At 35.1% G+C, this 23629-nt stretch overlaps 1 protein-coding gene across 2 annotated transcripts in view; it reads right to left on the bottom strand.

Annotated features, from left to right (window-relative positions):
• Positions 1–23629, bottom strand: part of CLTC (clathrin heavy chain) — a 59684-nt gene that overhangs the window by 4557 nt on the left and 31498 nt on the right. Inside the window, exons 9-31 of one of the 2 annotated variants that reach the window (XM_026517470.4) lie at positions 21878–22030; positions 21144–21266; positions 20296–20433; positions 19933–20097; positions 19597–19777; positions 18072–18235; positions 13230–13355; positions 12465–12607; positions 10374–10608; positions 9566–9688; positions 8655–8800; positions 8248–8431; positions 7884–8076; positions 7053–7210; positions 6698–6862; positions 6471–6578; positions 6222–6389; positions 5942–6091; positions 5717–5848; positions 5096–5206; positions 4129–4299; positions 3551–3772; positions 2294–2314 (exon numbers count right to left, since the gene is read on the bottom strand). In XM_026517470.4, the coding sequence (XP_026373255.1) occupies positions 2294–2314; positions 3551–3772; positions 4129–4299; positions 5096–5206; positions 5717–5848; positions 5942–6091; positions 6222–6389; positions 6471–6578; positions 6698–6862; positions 7053–7210; positions 7884–8076; positions 8248–8431; positions 8655–8800; positions 9566–9688; positions 10374–10608; positions 12465–12607; positions 13230–13355; positions 18072–18235; positions 19597–19777; positions 19933–20097; positions 20296–20433; positions 21144–21266; positions 21878–22030 (3480 nt within the window). The remainder of the gene's footprint in view (positions 1–2293; positions 2315–3550; positions 3773–4128; positions 4300–5095; positions 5207–5716; positions 5849–5941; positions 6092–6221; positions 6390–6470; positions 6579–6697; positions 6863–7052; positions 7211–7883; positions 8077–8247; positions 8432–8654; positions 8801–9565; positions 9689–10373; positions 10609–12464; positions 12608–13229; positions 13356–18071; positions 18236–19596; positions 19778–19932; positions 20098–20295; positions 20434–21143; positions 21267–21877; positions 22031–23629) is intronic. The other variant, XM_026517471.4, reaches the window with a different exon arrangement.

Below are 23629 nucleotides of genomic sequence, written 5' to 3'. Positions count from 1 at the left end.
TATATATTTTAATTGTCCCGTATTAAATATTATAAATGTAAATCAAATCCATTCTAGTTTACCAGGGAGTAATTTGAGAAAAGTAAGCTGAGGTAGACACCCTAGATACCTCCAGATAAAATGTGGTTTATCTACACTAGGAAAATGGATTAGTTATGCTTTTGTATGCTGTTTTCCTGTTTTACAGCCTAAGTGTTCATGTGTTACAAATTACCCCAATATCAAATTAAAAACAACTATGGAGTAGAAGTACCATGAGAAATACCCAATATTTGGCAAACTTAAAAAAATTACTTCAGCTGTATACTTTAAAGCACACTCTGTGCCATCAGGGTCAGACAGGGTTTTGCTAACTAAACAGTATCCAAGAGTGAGCTAAAGAGGTTATATAAAAAAATACATGGATGAGTGTACATAACTTCCAAGTTAATAGAAGAAAAACGAAACGCCAACCAAAAAAAAGTCACCACTGCATAATACATTTCCAGACTTTCAAGGAAAAGAATCTGAAGTTAACACGTGTTTAAATATTAATGTCAGAGGTGAATCTGAGTCTGATGTTCAAGAAAAACATTCTATTAAAGTAATACATTAAAGACTTAGGAGAAGAAATATCACAATGCCCAGGCATGGACACAGACAGGTTGGGCATAGGGGAAAAAACAAAAAAATAATAACTCTGAAGGAATAGCATCAAATTAAGCAAAAAATTTTTATTTTTCTATATAATGGGACAGCCTCTGGCACAGCAACATCCAATTTTTGTTTCCACTGACCCAATTTAGATTGCTCAAAAAAGAAAAGCAGAGAAGACTTTAATGAACACAAGCTTTTGTTAAGAGCTGTAACAAAAGTTTCTGATCCTTGGATTTAAAAAGAAAAATCACAGGTAAGCATGTCACTGAGTTCAGTTCCATCTGTACTATTAAAATTCACTATAATGTAAAAGGCTTTTCCACAAAGACTGCAATATGCTGCAGAGGAAAAGTTAACATGCAGTCAGTTATTTTGGTGTATGTGTGCATGAAAAAAAGGCAAAAGTACTGAAGCAAGAAGTGAGATCTGAAGATGACTGTTGCTATACAGGCTCTCAAGAAACACACACAGCCCACAGCAATGCTTTAAGAGTTTCAAAAGTAGTATGATGTAATTGCAATGACTCTTGTACATGCTTGATTTAAAACAATGCGTAACACTGCAGTTCAATTACCTGTTTTTCACACACACGCTTTCTAACTGCCTTGCCTACTAGCTGCTGAAGGGCCTCACACACAATGCATTTTACTCAGGTTTGCCCTAAGTTCCAATGGTGATTCCAGTTTGGTTCAACATAATTCCAAGGCATTGTCCCCCACCCAAATTCTTTCAAATTTGTTTCAACTCTCCTTTACCTTCCCACCCTTTTATTACAGCAATTTGATACCAGACTTAAGTTTGTTTCATTTATACTGGGATGGAGACAAGCCAATGAAGGAAGCAGCAACCAAAAGGTGCCTAAATTTGACCTTGGACAAGCCAACGGATGAATAAGAGCAAATTTTAGGTAGCTTCAAAGCTGTGCCTTATTACAGGAAGAAGTTAATATTGCTTCGTTATACACGGAAATAATCATGTTGCTTAGCAACAATTATAGCAAGCTACTCTCACAATTAAAAAAGTTTTGATTCTTCTTGAAAATGGACTAGCACCATAAGAACTGGACACCTGGAGAAACATGAGGAAAGTCTCTTCGGAAGCAGCTAGTATCTCTTGTATCTACTTTCAGCAAAAAATTAGTAAGAATCAAGAGATCAGAAACTGGATCACAGTCCTTCAATACCAAAAAAAAACCCCAAAAAGCCTTTTAGGGCATATATATACATATATAAATTCAACAACTGTCAGGCAAGCTCACAAAATAAAACCAGAGGCTGCTTAAATTTATTTAGAATATTAAGAAAATCCTATTATGGTCCAGATACCCTGACAGGGAAGAGAAATTTCCTGAAACTTTGGAATTAATATGGAAACTCACCATGCTCAGTTTTTAATAATATATTTAAGAGAGACTGTGAACCAACTACTGATTAGCCTCCTGCCCTTCCTAAAGCCTATTAGCCGATTAGTAGCAAACATCTACTAATGTCCTACAGCTCTATCATAGTTATGTTTCAAGGGACTTGCAGAGGCTTTAGTGAAAATTTATTGGGGGGAAAAAGCAGCAGCAGCAGTGTAGAAAAGGAAGGAAAAAAATCATGCAAATTCCTTAGACTTAGTCCTCCAGACTTAAAGATGGAAAAGAATCAACTTTCACCTTTTCCTTTATTGCATCAACCTGCAAAGGAATTCAGAAGGTGCAGCTTAGAAAAAAATCAAATTCCATATTGAGCATAAAAAGGTAGAATCAGCAACAAAGGTTTAGGGGAGAAACATCTAACCACTAAAAAAGGCATGAGAAAAGTGAAAATAAAGGGCATACTGGAAGCAAAATTTAGAATTTTTTTTAAACTTCAGAGATTATTGCGGAAGAATTTATGCTAGAGTCAGTGTGATAGAAAGCAGCTTAATCGCTAGTAAAACTTACAGCATTTCGGTTAACAGCAGCTTAGAGCCAAGTCTCATAAGTTGGCATTATGCACATGAAAAGAAGCTATTCTCATCTATGGCTCGCATAAGGCAACCGTTTTTTCTTACACTGGACTTCAAGCAGTTTTTACACCAAAAATGTTAATTCTTAAAAAATTATAACTGAACACAATGGTATCTACTTAGATGGCAGCCTAAGGGGTATATACTGGGGGTATTAGTACTTTTTCCCCCCTTTAGTCAGGCATGCTGAAAAGATCAGTTGTGAAACTGATTTTAATAAACATGTTTTGCTTTAACAAATGGATCCTTTAGGACCATTTTAAAATGTTCTACAGTAAAAGAGCTAGTAACCGTTGTGGATCAAGGGAATAAAAAAAAAATTTATAACATCAAAAAGGGACACTAAGATAAGTGAATTTTGTAAGATGATTATACCCACAGCTTGTTTAATGTACTTTTAGGTAATATGTTAATTATTAACCTATGATATTTTTAAATTAGGGGTTAAGCTACCAAAATATTGAGATTAATGGGATGTTAAGAATATAGATTTTGCTTCCCCAGAAGAAACAGGCAGACATATTAAAGTCAAGAAGCAACCAAATAAAAGGGAATCTACACTACTAAGTTATGGATATCTGTGTAATAAGAACTGATTTGAGGAAGATGTTATTCTGGAAAAAAAAAATATTTTATTAGATGTTTTAAAAAAAAAACCCAAACATAGAATATAGAAATAACACTATTCGCCCTCAGAAATACATGGAGGGTAAACATTCTGACAAATTATGTTTGAGTTCCCTTTTCCATTCAATGTCATTTGTCAGACATTACAAATTTCTGGAGAACAAAAATATTTTATGACAACCAAATGACTTACACTTCTACTAGAGAAAAAACATTTGAAAAAATAAATCTGCACTTGGAATTTTACATATTCTCAAGGTTAAGTAGTTCTGAATACACCCAGAGGCACCATTACCTTTGTCAAGTATTCCTTCATGACCTGGATGAAATAGGGCATGGCAAAATCCATGATATTGTGCCTCCATGCAGTTTCCAGGACAACGTCTGGCCTTAAAAGATCATAACAGGTAAAAAGACAAGCTCCAAAGCACTCTCTTTTTTCTTCCTGCAAAAACCACTGTAGGAGTTCTTCAGCCAACTCAGTATCTTTAGATTCAGAGGCATACTGCATTGCATCCTATTCAAAGGAAAGGATGAAGGTCAAACATTAAATTCAAATATACTAAACTGGCAAAATGAGTAATACAAAGGGGGAGAAAAACATCCCAGTTATATCATTTAAACTGAAGATTTGTTTAAAGAAAAGACGACAGGGTAACATTCTTTCTTTTTCAACAGAGGTTTGACATAAACAGAAGATGACCCCCAGAATCAAGAAACTAATTACCATCTCCCTCAAATGGGGGCTTAAAGGCAATTCTCATCTACTAATACTTGTATAGACTATCATCACTTCGAATATACCATTTTTAGGGTTAAGACAGATCACCTAGTACTTGATTTAACAGGCCTGCCCCCACCAACTTTATCCACCTTGTACAGGCTATCTTTCTTGCACAGCTCTACACTCTGTTTCCAGCGATTGTTCCCTTTGAAGAGATAAGCAGCAATTCTTCTGAACTCAATAAGTTCATGTTTTTCCAAACGCTGAGCAAGTGAGATATTGTCAAAGTTGTCATAAGCATCTATTGATGTTCGCAAAGCCTTAAAGAAAAAAAAAAATCCAATGCCAAATGAGTTTTAGTTTAAAATTTGTTTCATCATTTTTCATTTAAAAAGTTGCAAGCTGAACAAGTATGGAGGTTCTCAGCAATCTGATTGTGTAACAATAAACTCCTCAAAGGTACTACAAAATTTCTAAAGGCACAATTTTCTCCAAGGTTTTCAGTATCAGGAACTAACTTGAATAGTAATGAAAATGGGAGGATTTGTAATTTGGAGGATAAAATTTAATGCTTTAGAGAAACTCCTGTTAAAATTAAACATGATATTTAGTAACACAGATCAGCATGAGATCTGAACCCATTACGCTGATAGTAAGAGAAAGAAAAAAGGCAACTGGCTTAACCTTAACTCTAATTTTGTGTTTGCAAAATTCTTCACAAGGCAAAGTTTATTAAAAGACAGATACTAATATGCTATTGGGCAAGACAAGCAGTGAATAAATACACTTAATACCAAGTAAGTTTTATGGACTAGTTAAGAGGTCAGAGACTTTTTGAACCTTACCTACAATCTATATGTTTAGGGACAAAATAACCATAATATTTTTCTAAAGCATTAACTAAGACATGATCTAAGCAAAACTCTGCAAACTTGGAATTAGAACTCAGCTTTATCAATCCTGAAAACATCAGTAAATTTAGATCCCAGGCATCGAAGTACCTACTGTTTACAATCCTAAGGGACAATGGGCTTTTTTTACCCCAAGACCTATCAACTTAACGACTCAATCATAACCTCAGTTTTGAGAATATATGCAAGAACTAAAAGGTTTTACCTGATAATCTTCTTCTGTAATAAAGAGGTTGTTCAGTGATTCATTCACAGATTTGTTATTGTGGTTTTGAACTGAACGCAAATATGGTTTCACCAGTGGTAGCTGTTTAACCTTTAAAATAAAAGAGTTTTGTTACAAATGCAGCATATCCTTAAAGTTCAACAAAAGTTGAAATAAATCTTAATTCCTTGCTGTGAGATTCTATTTTTTTTTTTTTTAAGATTTTATTTATTTATTTCACAGAGAGAGACAGCGAGAGAGGGAACACAAGCAGGGGGAGTGGGAGAGGGAGAAGCAGGCTTCCTGCTGAGCAGGGAGCCCGATGTGGGGCTTGATGTAGGGCCCTGGGATAGTGACATGAGCCGAAGGCAGATGCTTAATGACTGAGCCACCCAGGCACCCCTGAATTTTTTTTAAGATTTATTTATTTGACAGAGAGAGAGTGTGTGTGCATGCACAAGCAGGGGGAGCAGCAGAGGGACAAGGAGAAGCAGGCCCCCCACTGAGCAAGGAGTCCGATGAGGGGCTCAATCCCAGGACCCTGAGATCATGATCCAAGCCAAAGGCAGCTGTTTAACAAACTTAGCCACCGCCCCAAGGTTCTGAAGTTTTTTAAATTACCTTGCTGAAATAATTGACTGCACGAGTATGATCCAACCGGGGAGACAGCACCATCAGCAAATCATTTAACAACAGAGGCTTGAATTCTAAGTAGAACTGTATTGCTCTGTAGTACAGTTCTACATTGGCAACCTAACATGGGAAAAAATCCATATGTAAGTTAAGCGTTATTTCCTAATGAGTTCTCTCCTTTTAGAGCCTCTCTCTTCTGAGGAAGATACACACCTTGGTAATTATATCTTTGAACTGCCCTTCTTTCCATGCATCAGTTGGATGATTCATCATAGTAATTATGGCATTATCATATTCTTCATACTTGTCATACAAAAACACCAATTCTGCCCAAAGATGAGCTTGTTCTGCAGCTCTAAGCACCTACAAAACAAAGATTTAATTGCTTTAGATATGAGTCTGTAATTCTAGCTAAAGCCTAAAAAAGGAAAGCTTTTTTAAAGTTTTAGTTACAGCTTTGGAGCCACCTCACAATGTTAAAAGGCTGGGTTACCTTAGGAATATTCACTCTAGACCAGAACAGCTCCAGGTGCTCTCTCATTTTCTGTGGCTTAAATTTAGAATATAGAATAGCTAATTCGGTAAACATTCCCATATGAGCTCGCTCAAGTCCCAGTGCTGCTTCCAACATGGTTATCAGTTCTTCAAAATATCCTCGATCCTAAATAAGGGAAATACACAATTAAAGATAAGACTATCTGTGGCAATAGCTCTCAATTAATAAAAGACTCCTGTTCAATACCTGATAGTAGTTGATAAGTTCCTCCAATTCATCTGCATGTACTACTATATGAAGCCCACACATCTGAGCAAGACGGAACTCCTTGCCATCTACACAGGCGAAGCAGACCTATAACAAATATTTCAATTATGTAAACTCAAATATAAACATGGCTGGTTAATTCAATTAGTCAATTTAAAGAGATTTCTAAGAATCTTAATTCTTCACTCAAATTGGTGTGGGATTACCTCTTTCCATGTTCGAGTACTGTTAGCTTTCCTAGCTCCATCAACAGCTGCCTGATATTCACCCAGGTGAACCAGAGTAGATGCCAAGCGTCCAAAATTGGAAACATTATTGTACAATAACTTAGCAGCATCATACATTTTTTCATCGTAACAACGGTCGCCAACCTGAAACAAACACAATCCATTTTCAGTAAGTATAAACTCAATCCTCTTTCCAAAGTCACAACTCAGTTTAATACTGAGAAACATTATTTTTTCTTGGAAATCATCAATTGTGATAGGTTAGATACTATTAATAAAGTTGCTTAACAGTTTATTTTTACACTCTGAAAAAAAATCTGAACAGGAAACCCACTTGTTGGATATGAGCATTATTTGGCCCATTGATGAACTCTTCTAACTCTGCAAGGCGGTTTGTTTTAGCTAGGGCAAATATCAATTCTGTCTCCACATAGGACTCACGAGCCTTCTTACGGGCCATCTGCAAGTACTTCACTAGTTCTTCCCAGTTTCCTAGGTATAAAGAAGAAAATAAATCCAAACACTAACATCCTAACATTTATCTTTTCACTCGAGTAAATGAGAATTGTTAATTTCCTTTCTAAGGAAACAATATAGAGAATAACAAATGTAAACAATGAAATGTATCTAAAATGGCAAAATTTCTATTACATTTCTGTATTATCACTGACCAAATGAATAGCTAAATTTCCCTTTTTCTTAGAGTTGTAAGATTAGAACTCGATCAGAATTTTATGAGATTTCAGAGGCGCCTGGGTGGCTCAGTCAGTTAAGCATCTGCCTCTGGCTCAAGTCACGATCCCACGGTCCTGGGATCAAGGTCTGCATCAGGTTCGTTGCTCTGCAGGGAGCCTGCTTCTCCCTCTCCCCACCCCCCACCTCGTGCTCTCACTACCTCTCTCTCTCTCTAATAAATAAAACCTTAAAAAGAATTTTATGAGATTTCAAAACAGAAAATTAATCTTCCCTATGGACATTTATAAGTTCACAAAATGCAGCCCCTCTGTATGCGGACTAAGATGGAGTGCTAAATGTCTTCACAAGTAACCATGCAGTATCTCACTCCTACATAAATTCAGAATAGACCAGTATCTCAACACTTAGCTTAATCATAGCTTAGGCCCATTTTCTGAGGTCACAAACACATAAAAGTAAGAAGTCATACCACTAGTGTTGGCAGCCTGAACAACTTCCATGTAGGATGAAGGATCATCTGCTTTGATATAAGAATCAATGGCTTCTTTCACCATTCCTTTCTGCAACTGGGCTTTTGCAAGCTGACTCCAGACTGCAGGTTCATTGCAGCGTTCAGCAAATTCATACGCCCGATCCAAATTTCCAATATGCTCAATCAAGACCTAGGCAACCAATTTTTGAATTTGGGTTATAGTAGAATGAATCCTGCCACATAGCAATTACATTTAAACAGTTAGGATTTTATTGCTCTTCTATTGCCAAAGCAATCAATTATGCTGGGCCTAACAGTACAATGCATCCATTAAATCAACTTAGGCAATCTGAAGATCTACCTGAACTGCTGAAGTATTGACATCAAATTTCCGGAAAATGGCAAATGCTTCTTCAAACAACTCATTGCAGATGGCGATATTGGCAATATCTGGGGCATCGTAATTATCCAGGCGGTTAATATACTCCATAACACGTGTACGGTCAGCCTTGATTGCAGTGAGGATGAGAAGGTTTTGCAGATTCCTTTTAAGAAAAAAAATTCATTATTTCAAAAGCTTATTAGTCATAAAGAACAAACACTGTGACTATGAAGAGTTTTTTGTCTCAGAGGCAGGGTGAGAGGAGGAGGGTATCAGAAGATCAGAATTCAAACAACATCCTCTCATCTCTTTGTTCCTTTTCAAAACTGACAGGCTGTAATTTAAGACTGAATATAAATAGCCAGTGGACCCTTCTTATAGCATACCTGTGTTCACTGAATACAGAGTTATCAAGGACAATTTTTTCCAGCAGTTCAATGAGTTCATTAGGAAGGTCTGCAGTCATGAAAGCCTTGACAGTTACTGACACTTCTTCAGGGTCCTGAGTCTCAGACAAAGCTGTCTGCACAACCTACAGAGTATAGAGATAGATATACATAGATATAGATACACAGGGATTTAAGTACTGAAAATCAAGGTGTTTATGAAGACATTATCTAATAAGAATAAGCTGGCATCTCAGTAGAAAACTTGAAATACTGAAGAATGAAGGAGGAAAAATACCTTTAAGTTCACCACAGGAAGGTTTTTCTACACAAATCTACATATATCCACATCATGTGTACTTCCATTCTCTAGCAAAACCACCCTAATTATATCATTTCTCTCTTTTTCCCTGATTAAAAGTATTATCCGTAATAACCACTCCTCATTATCACTTTAATGGCTAAATATGAATTCAACCACATAGATGTGGCAATACCGACCCAGTAATTCCTCTATTTTTGGCTAATTGAATGGCTCCCAGGTGCTTCAATAAAGTATTTTTTCCCCTGAAGCTTTGTATCTAAAATGGGATTTTTCCTTAGAACTGCTTCCTAGGAGAGGAACGAAAAATAAATAACCTTCAATTTATTCTCTTCCATATTTGTACTTCTACCAGGAGAATTTAAGAACCAATATAACAACCTTCAATTTTTAAGATTTTAAAAAATGTTTCAATTTATGATTTGTGTGCAATATATATGTATATTAGTATAATTTTATTTTCTTCTGTTTTTTTACTGCCTTCTCTCGTAGTTAAATATGATCCATTTGAGTACATATGGGTATGATGACAGGAAAGGTTTTATTCATAGGTAAAAAGATGAGCCTTAAACACATTTGCCAATTTTACCTGGTCAATTAGGGGTCTCCTGTAAGGATTGCTTTCCAGCAGCACACTACCCCATAATTCTGGATCCTTTCGGCGTACCAAATACCGGGAAAGACTTTTAAAGAGGGAATTCTCATTGCAAACCTAAATAAGATATTAAAGGTTAGTTTCAAGGTAAAAGTAAAGATTTTTTATAGACTAACTTTAGTTTTAAAAGTTATTTCCTATGATATATACCGTTTATTGTTTTATTTTTTAAAAAATTTATCACTTTTACATATCAACTTGAATAGGCCACAATCAAGTTTTTATTAAAATTCATCATGTAATCCCGGACTAAAAGGGAAAAAATGCTGTAAAGGACATTATCGGGATAATGACAAAACTAGAATAAGACAGATTTTAAAATTATTCTGTCAGTGTTAAGATGACTGAAGTTGGTATCTACAGTGTGGTTATGAAAACAGAATATCTTTAGTCTTAGGAAATACACTCTGAAGAGGTACACAACTTATTCTCATATGTACACATATACATATATATGTGTGTATATGTGTATTTATGTACGTGACAGTGTATGAGAACACAAATGATAAAACTACTGGGCTTAAAATGTTAATAGGTGAATACAGACTTAATTTATTATTTTGGCCACTTTAAATTCACAATTATCATCAAATAAAATTTTTTTAAAAAGCACACATCTATAAGGAATGCTCTGTATTACCTAAAGCCACTGTGAAACTCAAAATTCACTAATCTAACATTATACAACAGGTTTTCAAAAATGCAGCCTTCTCTCTGTACACATTTAGCTAGCAGTACTCACATTAATAAGTTCCAGATCACACTGGCCACGTTCATAAGCAACACAGGCCAGATGTGGATCTCTCTTCTCACAATACTTTCCAACAACGCGACTGTCATAATAAGGATTTTCACGAAGAAATCTCTCTGGGTTGTTATTACTGTCTATGTAGATTTTGGCTAATGCGTTGTGAGTAGCAGGCTCCTCACAGCCCTCATGAATTCTGGCCTCTAGCCAAGGCAGAAGCAGTTTCAATCTAGTATTAAAACAAAACAAAACAAAAAAAAACCACGTACACACACACAAAACAACAATACAAAACCACACGATATATTATTAAAAAAACACATCTCTTGACAATGCTAACTACAGAAGTACCTTATAGTATATAATATGCTTTCCCATACATAATTTTGAATTCTCAATAATTCTATTACAAATTGGGAAATTAAGATTCAGAGATGGTTAAATGTTTTGCTCAAGATTACACAAAAGGTATAGAAGACTCTCTTTAGAATCTCCCAGTCCTATCTGCTACATTATTTAGATAGGATACAGAAATGTACAAAATATCCAGACTTCAGATAAATTGTTTGGAAGTCAGATGGGAATGTCATATGGAGAAAATAGGCTAGATTACCTAAGGTTCCTTACAATTTTAACACAATTTACAGACATTACCTACAGCCAAAGGGGGCAGTACCCTAAATACACAATGTGAACAAAATCTGGTGACTTTAGAAGCTCTGGGTTTAATAATTCTAGCAGTCATAGGATCATGGTTTCACTAAGCTACAGCTTATGTTTCAATGGTCCTGACGACCCAACACTCTTTTGACCACGGTTTAAGTATTAAAACCTAGAGGGGGCGCCTGGCTGGCTCACTTGGCGGAACATGCAACTCTTGATCCCAGAATTAAGTTCAAGCTCCACGTTGGGTGAGAAGATTACTTAAATAAACAAACTTTAAAAAAATTAAAAAAAAAGCACCCAAAGGAAAAACAGGCCATATTCTGGCTACCAAATTCATGTAGTTATTAGGAAAACACTCCCATTAGGGTAAAGACACAAATTTGTATTAAGGCAAAAAAATCATGATCCTATGAACAAGTTCAACCCAGGCAGATGTGCCATGGCAACTGAAAAAATAAACATTAGCTAAGGCACATCTAGACTAGTGACTCAGCTCTAGTTTATCACAATATAATTTATCATTGAAGACCAAATTGTCTAACTGTAACTATCTGGCTATTTGTTTGGAATATAAAAACAAACAAGATCATTTTCAGGTATTAGATTTTAAGACTCAACTGAAACCTCTTTCTAAATGTTAAATTGTTACGACCTATAATCAGTTCAAACTAGGCTCAAGCTTTTAAAATCAGTACTATATTCTATATCTCCATTGTCCTTGAATACAAATTTTTGTTTGAAATATTCAAATACAAATTCTACGAATACCATTTCTAGGATACCTATACCAACTCAGGTTAAAATTAAACCCCATAGGTTTTCTTGTTATCTTTTCATAGCCAGAGTAACTTCCCACTGTTAGACCAATCCACCAACCTCATTTACTACATCAACACTTTCTAAGCACTAGTTCATTAAAATGTCCCAGCTAAAAAAGACTTCATGGTATAATAAATATCAGAAGCACTTATACTATACTGTCCTCTACTGGAAACTCAGAATTCGTATTATCACATTAAAATTAAAAATCAGTTTAACCCAGAGTTATACAGGGAATTCTTTTCTCTCATTATACTTGACATAAATTAATCAGAGAAGAATTAGTTACTAAAACGGTGTCATACCTAACTAAAAAGAGGTTTTTTACATAGCTTACATTAAACATACAGTCAAACCACACAGCTGTAATTATAAACACGTAAATAACGTCTATGACAAAACTGTAATGTTTTAGAAAACGGATTTTTTTTTAGCACGACAGCTAGCTGATCACTTCTAAATTAGATGTCTCCAGGGAATTATAATCCATGTTTTATTGAATAGCTTTTAGGTAAATGACAGTCTGTATTTTTAATCCATTAGCATGCTAAAAGAGACTACTAATTTATCCCATTTAGGCAGGTTAAAATGGTACTGCACCTGTTTCTTTTTTCAACCTCAGCAACAAGCTCATCAGTAGAGAATTGACCTCTTACAACAAGAATCAAGTTTTTAATGACATCTTCAGAGCAATCAACATCAAGCAATCCTCCAATAACCACAGGAAGTCGACTTGGATTCACCTACGGTTAAAAAAAAATGCCATTATGTTATTAATAAGCAAAGCAAAAAAGAGTTTTAAAAAAATTAAACTCATTTCCCTCTTTTAAGCTCAATTTAAAAATTCAGTAATAAACCAAGAGTCTAAATTTAAAAGTAGACAGAAAATGTTAGGAGGAAGTCTGGGTTGGTTAATTACTTACCTCAGCATTGCTCTAAACTAAGTAGGTCTGTTCAAAGAAGCTACAGTCACAGAATGTTTATGGAAGACTAATTAAAAGGCCACCATTACAGAAAAAATGCTTTTCTATTTCTCAAATTAGAAGGTAAGGCTTCAAATATCTATGTTTAAGATGGTTTTAAAACTGCTCTAAAGTCTATCGCCTCTACATGAATACCTCAGGGGTTGGGTTATCAAGTAACTAGTATGTAGGTCACTCAACTTTTTCAACCACAGGAGTCTGTTCTGTTTTATGCTTAACATGAAGGTAAAATTCTAATCTAAATAAGGATTCTGGGGGGGGGGGGGGGAGCTGACAGGCATTATAGCAGACCACTCCCATTTTGTACAGTTTCAAAAGGAATGAAGATTTCCAGAGTGTGAGAAGTAAAAGTTACAGTAAGGTATTTTTAAGCATTACTTACCTTTTGTACATATATCTCTATATACTTTTGAAGATTATTTCTATATAAATAGAGCACCAAATCATGGACAAAGTCAAATCGATCACATACAATGATAAGTGGTAACTGATCTGTTAGCTTTGCTTCCTGAAAAAAGAACAAAAAGAAGCCTTAATTTTCCCCTTCTGTAAGGTTATCAAATCTATGTTAAATATGAGAATCTGTTCTACACTGGTGGGGGAGGCTCACATAAACTTGGCTCTTCTCTCAAAGAAATGCCTCAGTAGCTGGTGTGTGCCCATCCCAGTTTCACTATATTTTTACTAAGCTAGACTTAGATTCATAGCAAAACACCAAGTCCTTTCCACATATACCCTTTACCAAAAAAAGCCACCAGTGGCATTTAGGATATAAATTCATCACTGTAGGACTTTCATTAATAATAACATTGCAAGTGAGTTTGGAGTTGACTTAAGAACTACAGTCACATTACAAAAATTACGGCATAAATGGCTCATAGTCGTTTCAAACTAATGATTTTTTTTTACCCCTCCCAAAATTCCAATCTATGTGGCCAGCCTCTAACACAATTACAATGAAGCCTACAGGGAGCAGCATGATGGTTTAAAAAAAAAAAAGCACATAAGGAAAAGACATCTTTAAATTACCAATCACTTTTACCATTACAAATACCAAGCTATAATCCTACTTATAGATTGACACAAATGTTACAGACAGATAGGTAAGACCTATACTGGGCATTTACCTGATACATGTCCTGTTACATTCCACAGATATAAGGTACAGCACAAAAAACAACAGTTTCCATCAGGAATTCATTTATACACAGTGAAACATTCCTCAATAAATGATTCCTCTATGTCAGTCTACTAAGGAAGTACAACTAAGCAGGACAGGACTTCCCCCAATGACAGCCACTGAGAACATTATTTGCAATGTTAAAATAAAATGGTTCCTAAGTTTAGTGCATATCACTCAACCAATTATAAATAATTTGAAGATCAGCCTATGAAATGTTCAGAGAACACCAAACTAAATCTGGGAGTCAGGAGAAATTCCGAATAAAAAAATTGAACTGGCTGTAAATCTGAAGTGGAAGTTCAGCTGCAGATTTTTCCCATTAAGTCTAAAGCATGTATTACTTAGCACCATGGAAACTCTGCACTAACAGCTACAATCATTTCTAGAAAAAATGTTGGATCTGCCTATCCAAAAGATTTCAGTTGGCCAAGTTTTTCCTACTAAATGAACATCAGAAAGTTAGCGGATCAACACACTAATCTTCTTTATCCTCTTTAATATACACATAAAATATTATATACTTATTCTAGCACTTAGAAAATACACTTGGAAGTAATGTAAGATTACCTAGGTGTTCTATTCTCATGCATGGGTGTTTAAGATTTCTGCTGGTAAAGACAACTATACTGTATTTCCCAAGAAAATTTAAGAGTGAAAAGTAGATAAAAGCTAGTGTATTTTCTTGACTGCTAAATCTGCACATGATTTCACACATGGGAGTAATGCTACTAATATTTTAAATTATTTACTAAAAAGGTTAACCCTCTAGCTACTATGGTTAAACATTTTAAGAACAAAACTGAAATTATATAAACAGGTTCAGAGATTTTCTTAAACATTAAGTTATTCACTTAACTAATATTTACTGAGTATCTATATACTGAATACTGTTCTTATGCACTGTAGACATAGCAGGGAACAAAGTAAAGCATTCAGCATTCTCTCAAGGAACTTATGTTCTAGTGGGAAAAGGCAATGTCTTGTAATGTTAAGTGTTTTAAAGAAAAATAAAGCAGACATGGGGGAGGTGAAGAAGGTACAGGGATGGGTTTTATTCTAAACAGGGTAATCTGAGACATCCTTTCTCACATTTCATCAGAAATGTGAACAAAGGTAAGGAATTCTAGTCATGAAGATTTGAGAAAAAAGTAGAAAGGGGCACAAGCAAATGTCCTGGGGCAGGAAAGGGTTCAGGGAGTTCAGGAATAACAAGCAGGCCAGTGTGGCTTAAGTACAACCAGAAAAGAAAAATGATAAAAGAAATAAGATCAAAGGTAGTAGAAAGCAGATCATGGGTCTAAAGAACAGTTCCATGCTTTAGTTCCACAGGGTGAATGCATGAGCCAAATGATGCTAATGACACCATTTCATCCTGCTCATAGGCTACTTTAAAGGAGAAGTCATAATCTACCAATCTCTGTATTCCTGGTGGCTAACATGTAACTGGTACTTGAATGTTAAAAGATCAGAGTATTTTTCTTACAGTTCACATGTAACACCAGTCAATTATCATACAGCTAGTATCTCCAAAATGAAGTTTAATGACAGTGATGATGAGATGTAGCATTATAGCTACATTCTACAGATCAATAAGGAAAGTGAGTAAAGGGCCTAGTACTTACTACTTCTTACTACTGGGGTGAAAGGTTGAATATAATAGTAGCACCTTATTACTGAGCTCCCATCTCAGGCTGAAGATTAACTTAAGCTTGAATTAAAATTCCTTCATAAAGTCAGGAATAACTTAAAACTAAAGAGAAAACTTGCCTGACAGACAAAGATCACATGTTGGCTGACTCTACCTTATTTCCAAGGCCCACCAACACAGTTTATTAACAATGGTTATCACCTGAACACCTATGGCACACAAGGTACTTGACTAGATCAACACAGCTTCTGGCTGGAGAAATGGAGGCTAAGGCACATTAGTCAATTTGCCTGAGGTAACAGCTAGACAAATACCGAATGAACAAACAATAGCTAATGACAGAAACAGAATTTGAACCAAGTCTAACTAGTTTAAAAGCCCAAAATCCACATCCATTTCCCTACTCTATCAGACTTGCCCCTAATTCACAGTGTGATGTGTGGAAGCGGAGTCCTCTTCTCATTAGATCTCAGGGGCTAAGCAACTTAAGGTTACACCAGGCTAAAATTCAGAGGACTTTTTGTGAAGCTCAAGATCATAATTAAGTGAAAATAGTTAATTTAGTCCCATTTTACATATAAATGACTCAAAAAAACAAACCCAATTCTAAAGAAATGACAACTGAACCTAACAGTCGAGAGCTTAATAACAAGGAAAAAGGAATCAGTGTAAAAATCTGGTAATATTTTTAAAAAAAGGGAAACAATACCGATACTCAAAGGAGGAACTGAATTGTTGTCATGGGTACTCTAGTCAAGCATAGAGCATCAAATCTTTCTCATCTGGAGGGCTTTTTGACACCAGAAAGACTTGAGTTTGAACACATCGTACTAGCCAGGCTACTCAGAATACTCACGACGGCCAAGACATTATATAAAGCTATCCATACTATGGCGGAAAGTTTCTCTCTTAATCTAAAATATAAGGCAACTTCTATACTTTAACCACCTCATTACATTAAAACCTCTAAGAGTTTAGCTGTTCAATCTAGAGTCCAGTAGTAATTCTTCAAAAGAGCAAACAGCTAATAAACTAGATTTAGGGACGCCTGGGTGGCTCAGTCAGTTAAGTGTCTGCCTTTGGCTCAGGTCATGATCCCAGGGTCCTAGGATTGAGTCTGGCATCAGGCTCCTTGCTCAGCAGGGAGCCTGCTTCTCCCTCTTCCCCTCCTCCTGCTCGTGCTTATTCTCTGACAAATAAACAAAATCTTGAAAAAAAAAAAAAAAAAAAAGGAACTATAGATTTAGATAATCTATGTTATTTTAGATACAGTATAGGAGCTGGAAAAGCCTATTTTTTCTACTGAATTACAAAATAATTATTTTGGCTTTCATTTCAACGTAAAATTCTTCCAAAAGACAAAAATACTTAAAGAACTTCATATGCACTCTCTGGAATCATATATATAATTTAAATGCAAAATATAAATACATATATTTTTCAGGGATAATCTATGTGTTCTATAGTTTATCTGATTTTTATTGACAACTGCCAATTTTAAAGCTTTATTTTCTTCATAGTATAACTGGTAGATATGAGAATAAAGCTAAAGTTAAGTAAACATTAAACAAATTTAACTGCCCTTAGGTACGTTCTGATGAGCTAAAAATCTTTAAACCATTACTCTTCACTACAACACAGGCAGTTCTTACTTCTCTATTAACTAGTGTCACAAAGCTGAGGGGTTTTGTTAGATCTTACCCTCAGTTTAAAGAATTACACATGATTAATATTTAGTTTCTAGAGAAAAGCTAATTCAATGAGAGAGAAACCTACGTCCTTTAGATAACACCTTTGTATATGATAGAGGCTCCTGAAAAGGACACTGAGAGCAAACTGATCTTAATCTTTACTAGGAGCATACCTGAAATTCTAAAGTAACATTGAGAATCTCCAACCACTTTTCAAAATTTTTCTTCCAAAATTCAAGTGAAAGAAAGGAAATTCTTTCTACATAGTGCTTTTTCTTTTTTTAAAGAGATGTTTGTTCTTAAGTATTACTTACCAATTCCCTTCCTTATTTCAAAGGAAACCACAGAGTATTAAATTTGGAAGAAATAATGCAGCACATATTTGAGAATGCTAAGAATCTCCCTTTTAGGGAAAAGGGTATTTTTTAAAATTTATTCATCTGAGACAGAGAGAGAGAGAGCACGCATGAAGAGGGGGGAGGCAGAGAAAGAGGGAGAAGCAGACTCTCCACTGAGCAGGGGGCCCAACATGGGGCTCGATCCCAGGACGTGGAGATCATGACCTGAGCCGAAGGCAGACACTTAACCATCTGAGCCACCCAGGTGCCCCAGGGAAAACAAATATTCAAAAACTCTGATGAAACCGTGCAAAACTGCTGATCTTCAATCCAGCCAAAAAGTGCATTACTCAAAACCACTTACCTTGAGAAAATTCTTGACTCGCTCAGGATCATAGCAGTTGCTTTCTCTGCAGATTCTTTCTACTTCTTTGATCTGCCCAGTCTTGCAAGCTGCCTGAATATACTTAAAGTGCACATCTGGGTCCTGACTAAAGTTAACAATGGATCCCAGAAAATAAAAGAGACCTTGAAAAGACAAATAATTGAAATTAAGCATAGGTGCACCTTTGAGAATGACAGAATTGAAAAATATTTAAGCAATTAAAGAAACATCACGTCAATTCTACCTCAATTTAAAAATGACTGTTATATCGAATAGCCCCAAATAAAAACTGGTTGCTCAAAAAGCTCAATAAGAATACTAATTAATCCAGTAATCAGTTCAATAAATGAATATTCACTTTAATCCCTATAGAACAGACAATTCAATGTTTTCTAGTAGTTGAGAAGCAGTTAGGAGGCAGCTACCTAATACCAAAGCTAATCACACCATGTTCCATCTGAGAAATTTTAAACGCTCAGAGCAGGTTTTTCCTATATGCAGTTAATAGGAAAAATACAAGTGGTATGAAAAGAATTTAATGCTGTCCAACAGACTTTTCTGTGATAAAAATGTTCTATATCTGCACTGTCCAATATGGTAGCCATAAACCATACGCAGCTATTAAGCACCTGAAATGTGGCTACTGTGACTGAAGAATTTGAATTGTGTTCAATTTTAATTACTTTAAATTTACATAGCTACATGTCACTAGTGGCTACTGTACTTGAATGAACGGAATCAATTTCGTGCGTAGTTAATATACAGAAACTGAGAAAAGTAGGTAAACTAGTAGAAATCTTATTCTGTCTAGAGCAACAGGACCAAAAAAAAGGAAAAAAAGATGACTGGGGACCAGAATTTTAGCTAATAAACCTGAGCGTCATCCAACAGTGATTATATTGGTACTCAGTATAGCAGTGATTCTCACGTGGGGTGATTTTCTTTCCAGGAGACAGACACTTGGCAATGTCTTGGAGACACCTTTGTTGATCACAACTGTTTTAGCTGCTACTGGCATGTAGGAGTAGAAGCCAGGGATGCTGCTAAGTATTCTGCATGCACATGACAACCCGCCCCCAAAACAAATTATCCAGCCCAAATTATCTATAGCACTAAGATTGAGAAAACCTAGTGGATAGTGGTAGTTACAAAATGTCCTTGCCTTGGCTAGAAACACTGCCATTTTAAGAGTCAGATAACAGAAGTGTGAAATCTTATTATACCTGGTCATTATAGTATTTTCATTTTATACAATTATGACAAAGCTACTACATACATTAGTGTCTTAAAATTCTGCCTTTAATTCATCTATAAAATATCCAAACTGACAGTCTCATTCACTGCACATCTCTACAACCCAACATAAAAGAATTTACATTTATTAAATAAAACTCAAATTGTCCCACAAAATTTAGCTTGTAAGAAAGACAGAATTTCCAACAGTACAAGATCATAATACCCCTCTTGGCTCTCCTAATTAAAAACAACGCAAACTCTTAATTACCTTCAAAACTCTTGAAAGATTCAAAAAGTTCAATCAGAGATTGAGTTGACAGTTGTTCATGATACTTCGAAGCCACTTGAACACAGATCTGCAGATTCTGACGAATATTGGCAGACAGCATGGCCCTGAGGCATTCTAGGGAGTCTTCTACTGATAAGGACCCAAAGTAATTCACTAACCACTGGAGGACAAAATAGATAAACAAATATATAAATGAAATAATATTGAACCTAATGGTGGAATGAAATTACTATTACTCAGTACTACAAACACATTTTCAGTATACCAATCAAACATATCACCATCTGGTAGGTAAGAGACTACAATATACAATACCTCAGGGTTAAGAAGATGGGTGTGAACAACTGCACGCTTTATGTCATATAAATCAGTGAAGTGTTCTAATGCACGCTGCAGCAGACCAGCCTTTTCACACAGCTGAGCGATATGAGCCCGGTCATAATGTGTGAACATCTGATTCCCTAGAATAGCATCTGCAACCTATAAAACCACAAATAGGACAGATTTATTTTATATCCCATTTATATCGATAATCCTATATCCAATTACAAAGATTCAACAGTGAATAAATAAAGGAGAAAGTAAAGGCATCACAGTAACTTCAAATAGCTTCATCTAAAAAGCTCTCAATAACTACTAGAACAATGGAAACATGACTAAAAATCAGATAAAACATACTTGAGGCGCATGCATAAGGTTCATCTCAAGCAACCGTGTCTGTAAAGGACCTTCAGATGGGCGATTATTCTTCAGGGCATCAAGCAAGAATGCTGTACACTGTTGAATTAGATTGTATTCCATAAAGACATCTACAATCTGGAAAAAAAGGATTTAAGGAAAACTGTTTTAAGATGTTTAAAACTTGCTTTTTGATACTGTGACAATTTGTAAATGAAATTAAGTATCACTTTTACATATAAAAAAACTGCCAGACTAAATCCCAGATGCAAATATCATTTGTACAATATAACTTCATAATTTAAGAATAATTTTTTGTCCTCTGCAGTTATTTTTAGTTCTGGTAAAAAAAAAGAAAAAAAAATTATATATATATATATATATATATATATATTTCAAGATACTATATATAATAGCAGAATACAATCAAAACAATAGTTTTAAAATGTTGATGAACTATTTAAAATATACAAAATTTGAAGGAGTCTGAGCCCCACTTCCTATATGTATCTCTTTGCTTACCCAATGGCAGCAACCATCCTTTTTGTCTTATTATTCCCATATATTTTTCATATATTTAATATATATATACATCTCTGAACAAGATGGTATGTTTTACATGTTTTAAAACTGTATACAGGTGGTATCTGTATCTTCTTATCCATTCTTCTGCAACTTGCTTTCTTTTTTTAATAAGATACTTAAGGTTTAAGCACGTAGACAGACACAGCTCTAATTTCTACAAATTGAAAGGTTAACCCATTCTTCTTCAAAGCTCTTTAAACCCAGATCCACCCCCCATTCACTTTTTCAATCAACTTCTACAGAATACATTTTAATGCCTTTACCTGTGTGATATCAGCAAGAGGTTCTTCATCCTGAACTAACATTTGGGCAAACTGCTGTCCCTGATCTGGACTGATACGCATGACATTTCTCAGCAGAAATATCCAGTCTGGAGTATATCCAACCTACAAATAAACAAAAATTTCCAACTCTGCTGCAAAGTTTCATTTTTATATCATTTAAAGGCTTTTTCTACAACAGAATTTTGCTAATATAGAATTACTGCAAGTACAAATTCAGTTTTAACTTAACATGCTCCATTTGACTTTGGTTTATATTAGGCAAATAGACACCTTAGTGATAACACATTCGAATGGAAAGCTATAAATTTTTATAACAGACTTACTTATTTTCAATGAATGACCATTTCAAAGTTTGTTCTATCAGGTTAAACAGACCCCTGACATCTTAAATTCTGAGGAGTCAAGCAAGAGCGTCTCCCTTTTATTTTTTTTTAAACAATTTTTTTAAAGAAATCTCTCCACCCAACCTGGGGCTCAAACCTGACCCCAAGATTAAGAATCTCATGTCTACCAAATGAGTCAGCCAGGCACCCCAGCATGTCATTTCTGAGTAAGTGTAATTCTGTGTGTGAGAGCTAAAATAGGGTTTTTACACTTTCTCAAGTAATTCAAAATTTAAAGAAATTCACTATTAAAGTCACTGACCATTCCTATAGGCTAATTTCTCAATGTTTTAATGAGTTTATATTGAGAATCTGTTTCACTGAACTCACTTTTTTAGCATATAAAACAATCTTCTGGACTTGACCTGTTTCTGCAAAGCACTGAATGACTTTATTTGGGACATTAGCCCGCAGGTACACACTAAGTGCCAATGTAGGGTCCACAGATTTCACAAGGTCACCCAGTTCTTCTGAACATTCCAGCTGTCCAAGGGAAAAAGAGATTGTTTAGTAACCCATGAGCTATTTTACAAATGAGCAGTTGATATTACTTCCACTATAAATAATAACTTAATATGACAGGCACTTACTCAATTGTCCCAGAATATATTATAAATATGCAAGGGTTGTGGTTAGTAAAGACTCCTGATCTTGTATTCACAGCATTGTCTCAGAATTCTCCACACATCCTACTTAAGGATAAAAAGCCCAAAAGACTTCATACTTATAGATATAACCAACTACTTTGTTAGGAAAGTAGGTGCTTAAAAAGCAGAATCCTGTTACTTCTATTATGAATATTCAGATCATCAGATCCACATGGCCCCAATTTTTCAAAAAGAATCCAATTTTTAATATAATATTGTCAAAAAAAATTTAATATTTAAGGAGCCAGATGAGGCTTACCCTAAGGACCCTTCTTAAAATTAAGGTATAATCTGTTATGTCTGAAGGATCTAAGCTCCATTATAATTTTGACTTTAAGATCTAAGGTCACAAAGCAGAACATACTAATTTTACAAGGTCAGAGATAAAAACTTCAGAATTTTTAGGTGGTATATAAGCAGATACCCTCCTCTGTACTATTCAACCTGAGTTAGTCAGCTGCCCAACCTGGAAAACAGCTTTCTAAGAGTTTTGATTTACATACTAGAGTTGATTTTCTACTTTTAATGGTTATGTCAGAAAATAGCATTTATCACTGAGAAGTAAAAAGTTCTACCAGAGTCTATACCTCTTAACTGAACATGCTAACTAGTATAGAGTTGACCAGTGTCCCTTTTACCATAAATAAATTCCATATGACCATTCATAAAAAAGGTAATGATACCCAAAAAGCTTTCACAGAGCTATATAGGTCAACTCAGTTACTTTGGCTGTTCCCATCCTCCCTTAACTTAAACAATTAGGACGGACCTCAAATACTCGCTAGTGTGGCTAGTAACTATTCTTCAGCAGAGACTCCTGTCCAAGCATCCCAACTCTGAAGCACTATTCTCCAGTATCCTATAAGATTGCCAGAAGCTGGGTCAAGAAACAAGGACTTAGAATTAGTAATGTAAAAATATTATCAATATACACTAAAACTGAAAGGTACAATAATATTAAAAGTTATTCACTACTCAGAATATTTTAAACAGTACCACCTCAGTTCTTGACAGTGGCTTAAGATAGGGTAATTCAATATTATCACTTTGTTGAAAAAGGCTTTTATGGTGGTATGAAAGGAAAAATGCCACCAAGGAACTGTTTAAATTTGTTAGTTGCCTTACAAATAAGCAACACTTTCCACAATGTGCTCTAAGAAACACAGTACTATTAGCTGCTCTGTGTAAAAAGAAATTGCTGGGCAAACATAAAAAGCATAGGGAAACACTACAGTAAAGAAAGCTGGTTAAGAACAGATTTTAAAGGTTCACATTTAAATAAATTTCAAGAAACTAGTTAAGTATTTTTCCATGTAATGCCAATTAACATTCTGTGAAATCACTTTGGGAATCTCTATCACTGCTAATTAGACAGCCCTGATGTCTTGTACCATATCAATGATCCAACATTTTATGTTTCCCTTGCACATCCAAA

The sequence above is a fragment of the Ursus arctos genome, unplaced genomic scaffold, assembly GCF_023065955.2.
Source record: "Ursus arctos isolate Adak ecotype North America unplaced genomic scaffold, UrsArc2.0 scaffold_24, whole genome shotgun sequence".
Classification (NCBI taxonomy): Eukaryota; Metazoa; Chordata; class Mammalia; order Carnivora; family Ursidae; genus Ursus; species Ursus arctos.
This window is presented reverse-complemented; position numbering and strand designations above follow the sequence as displayed.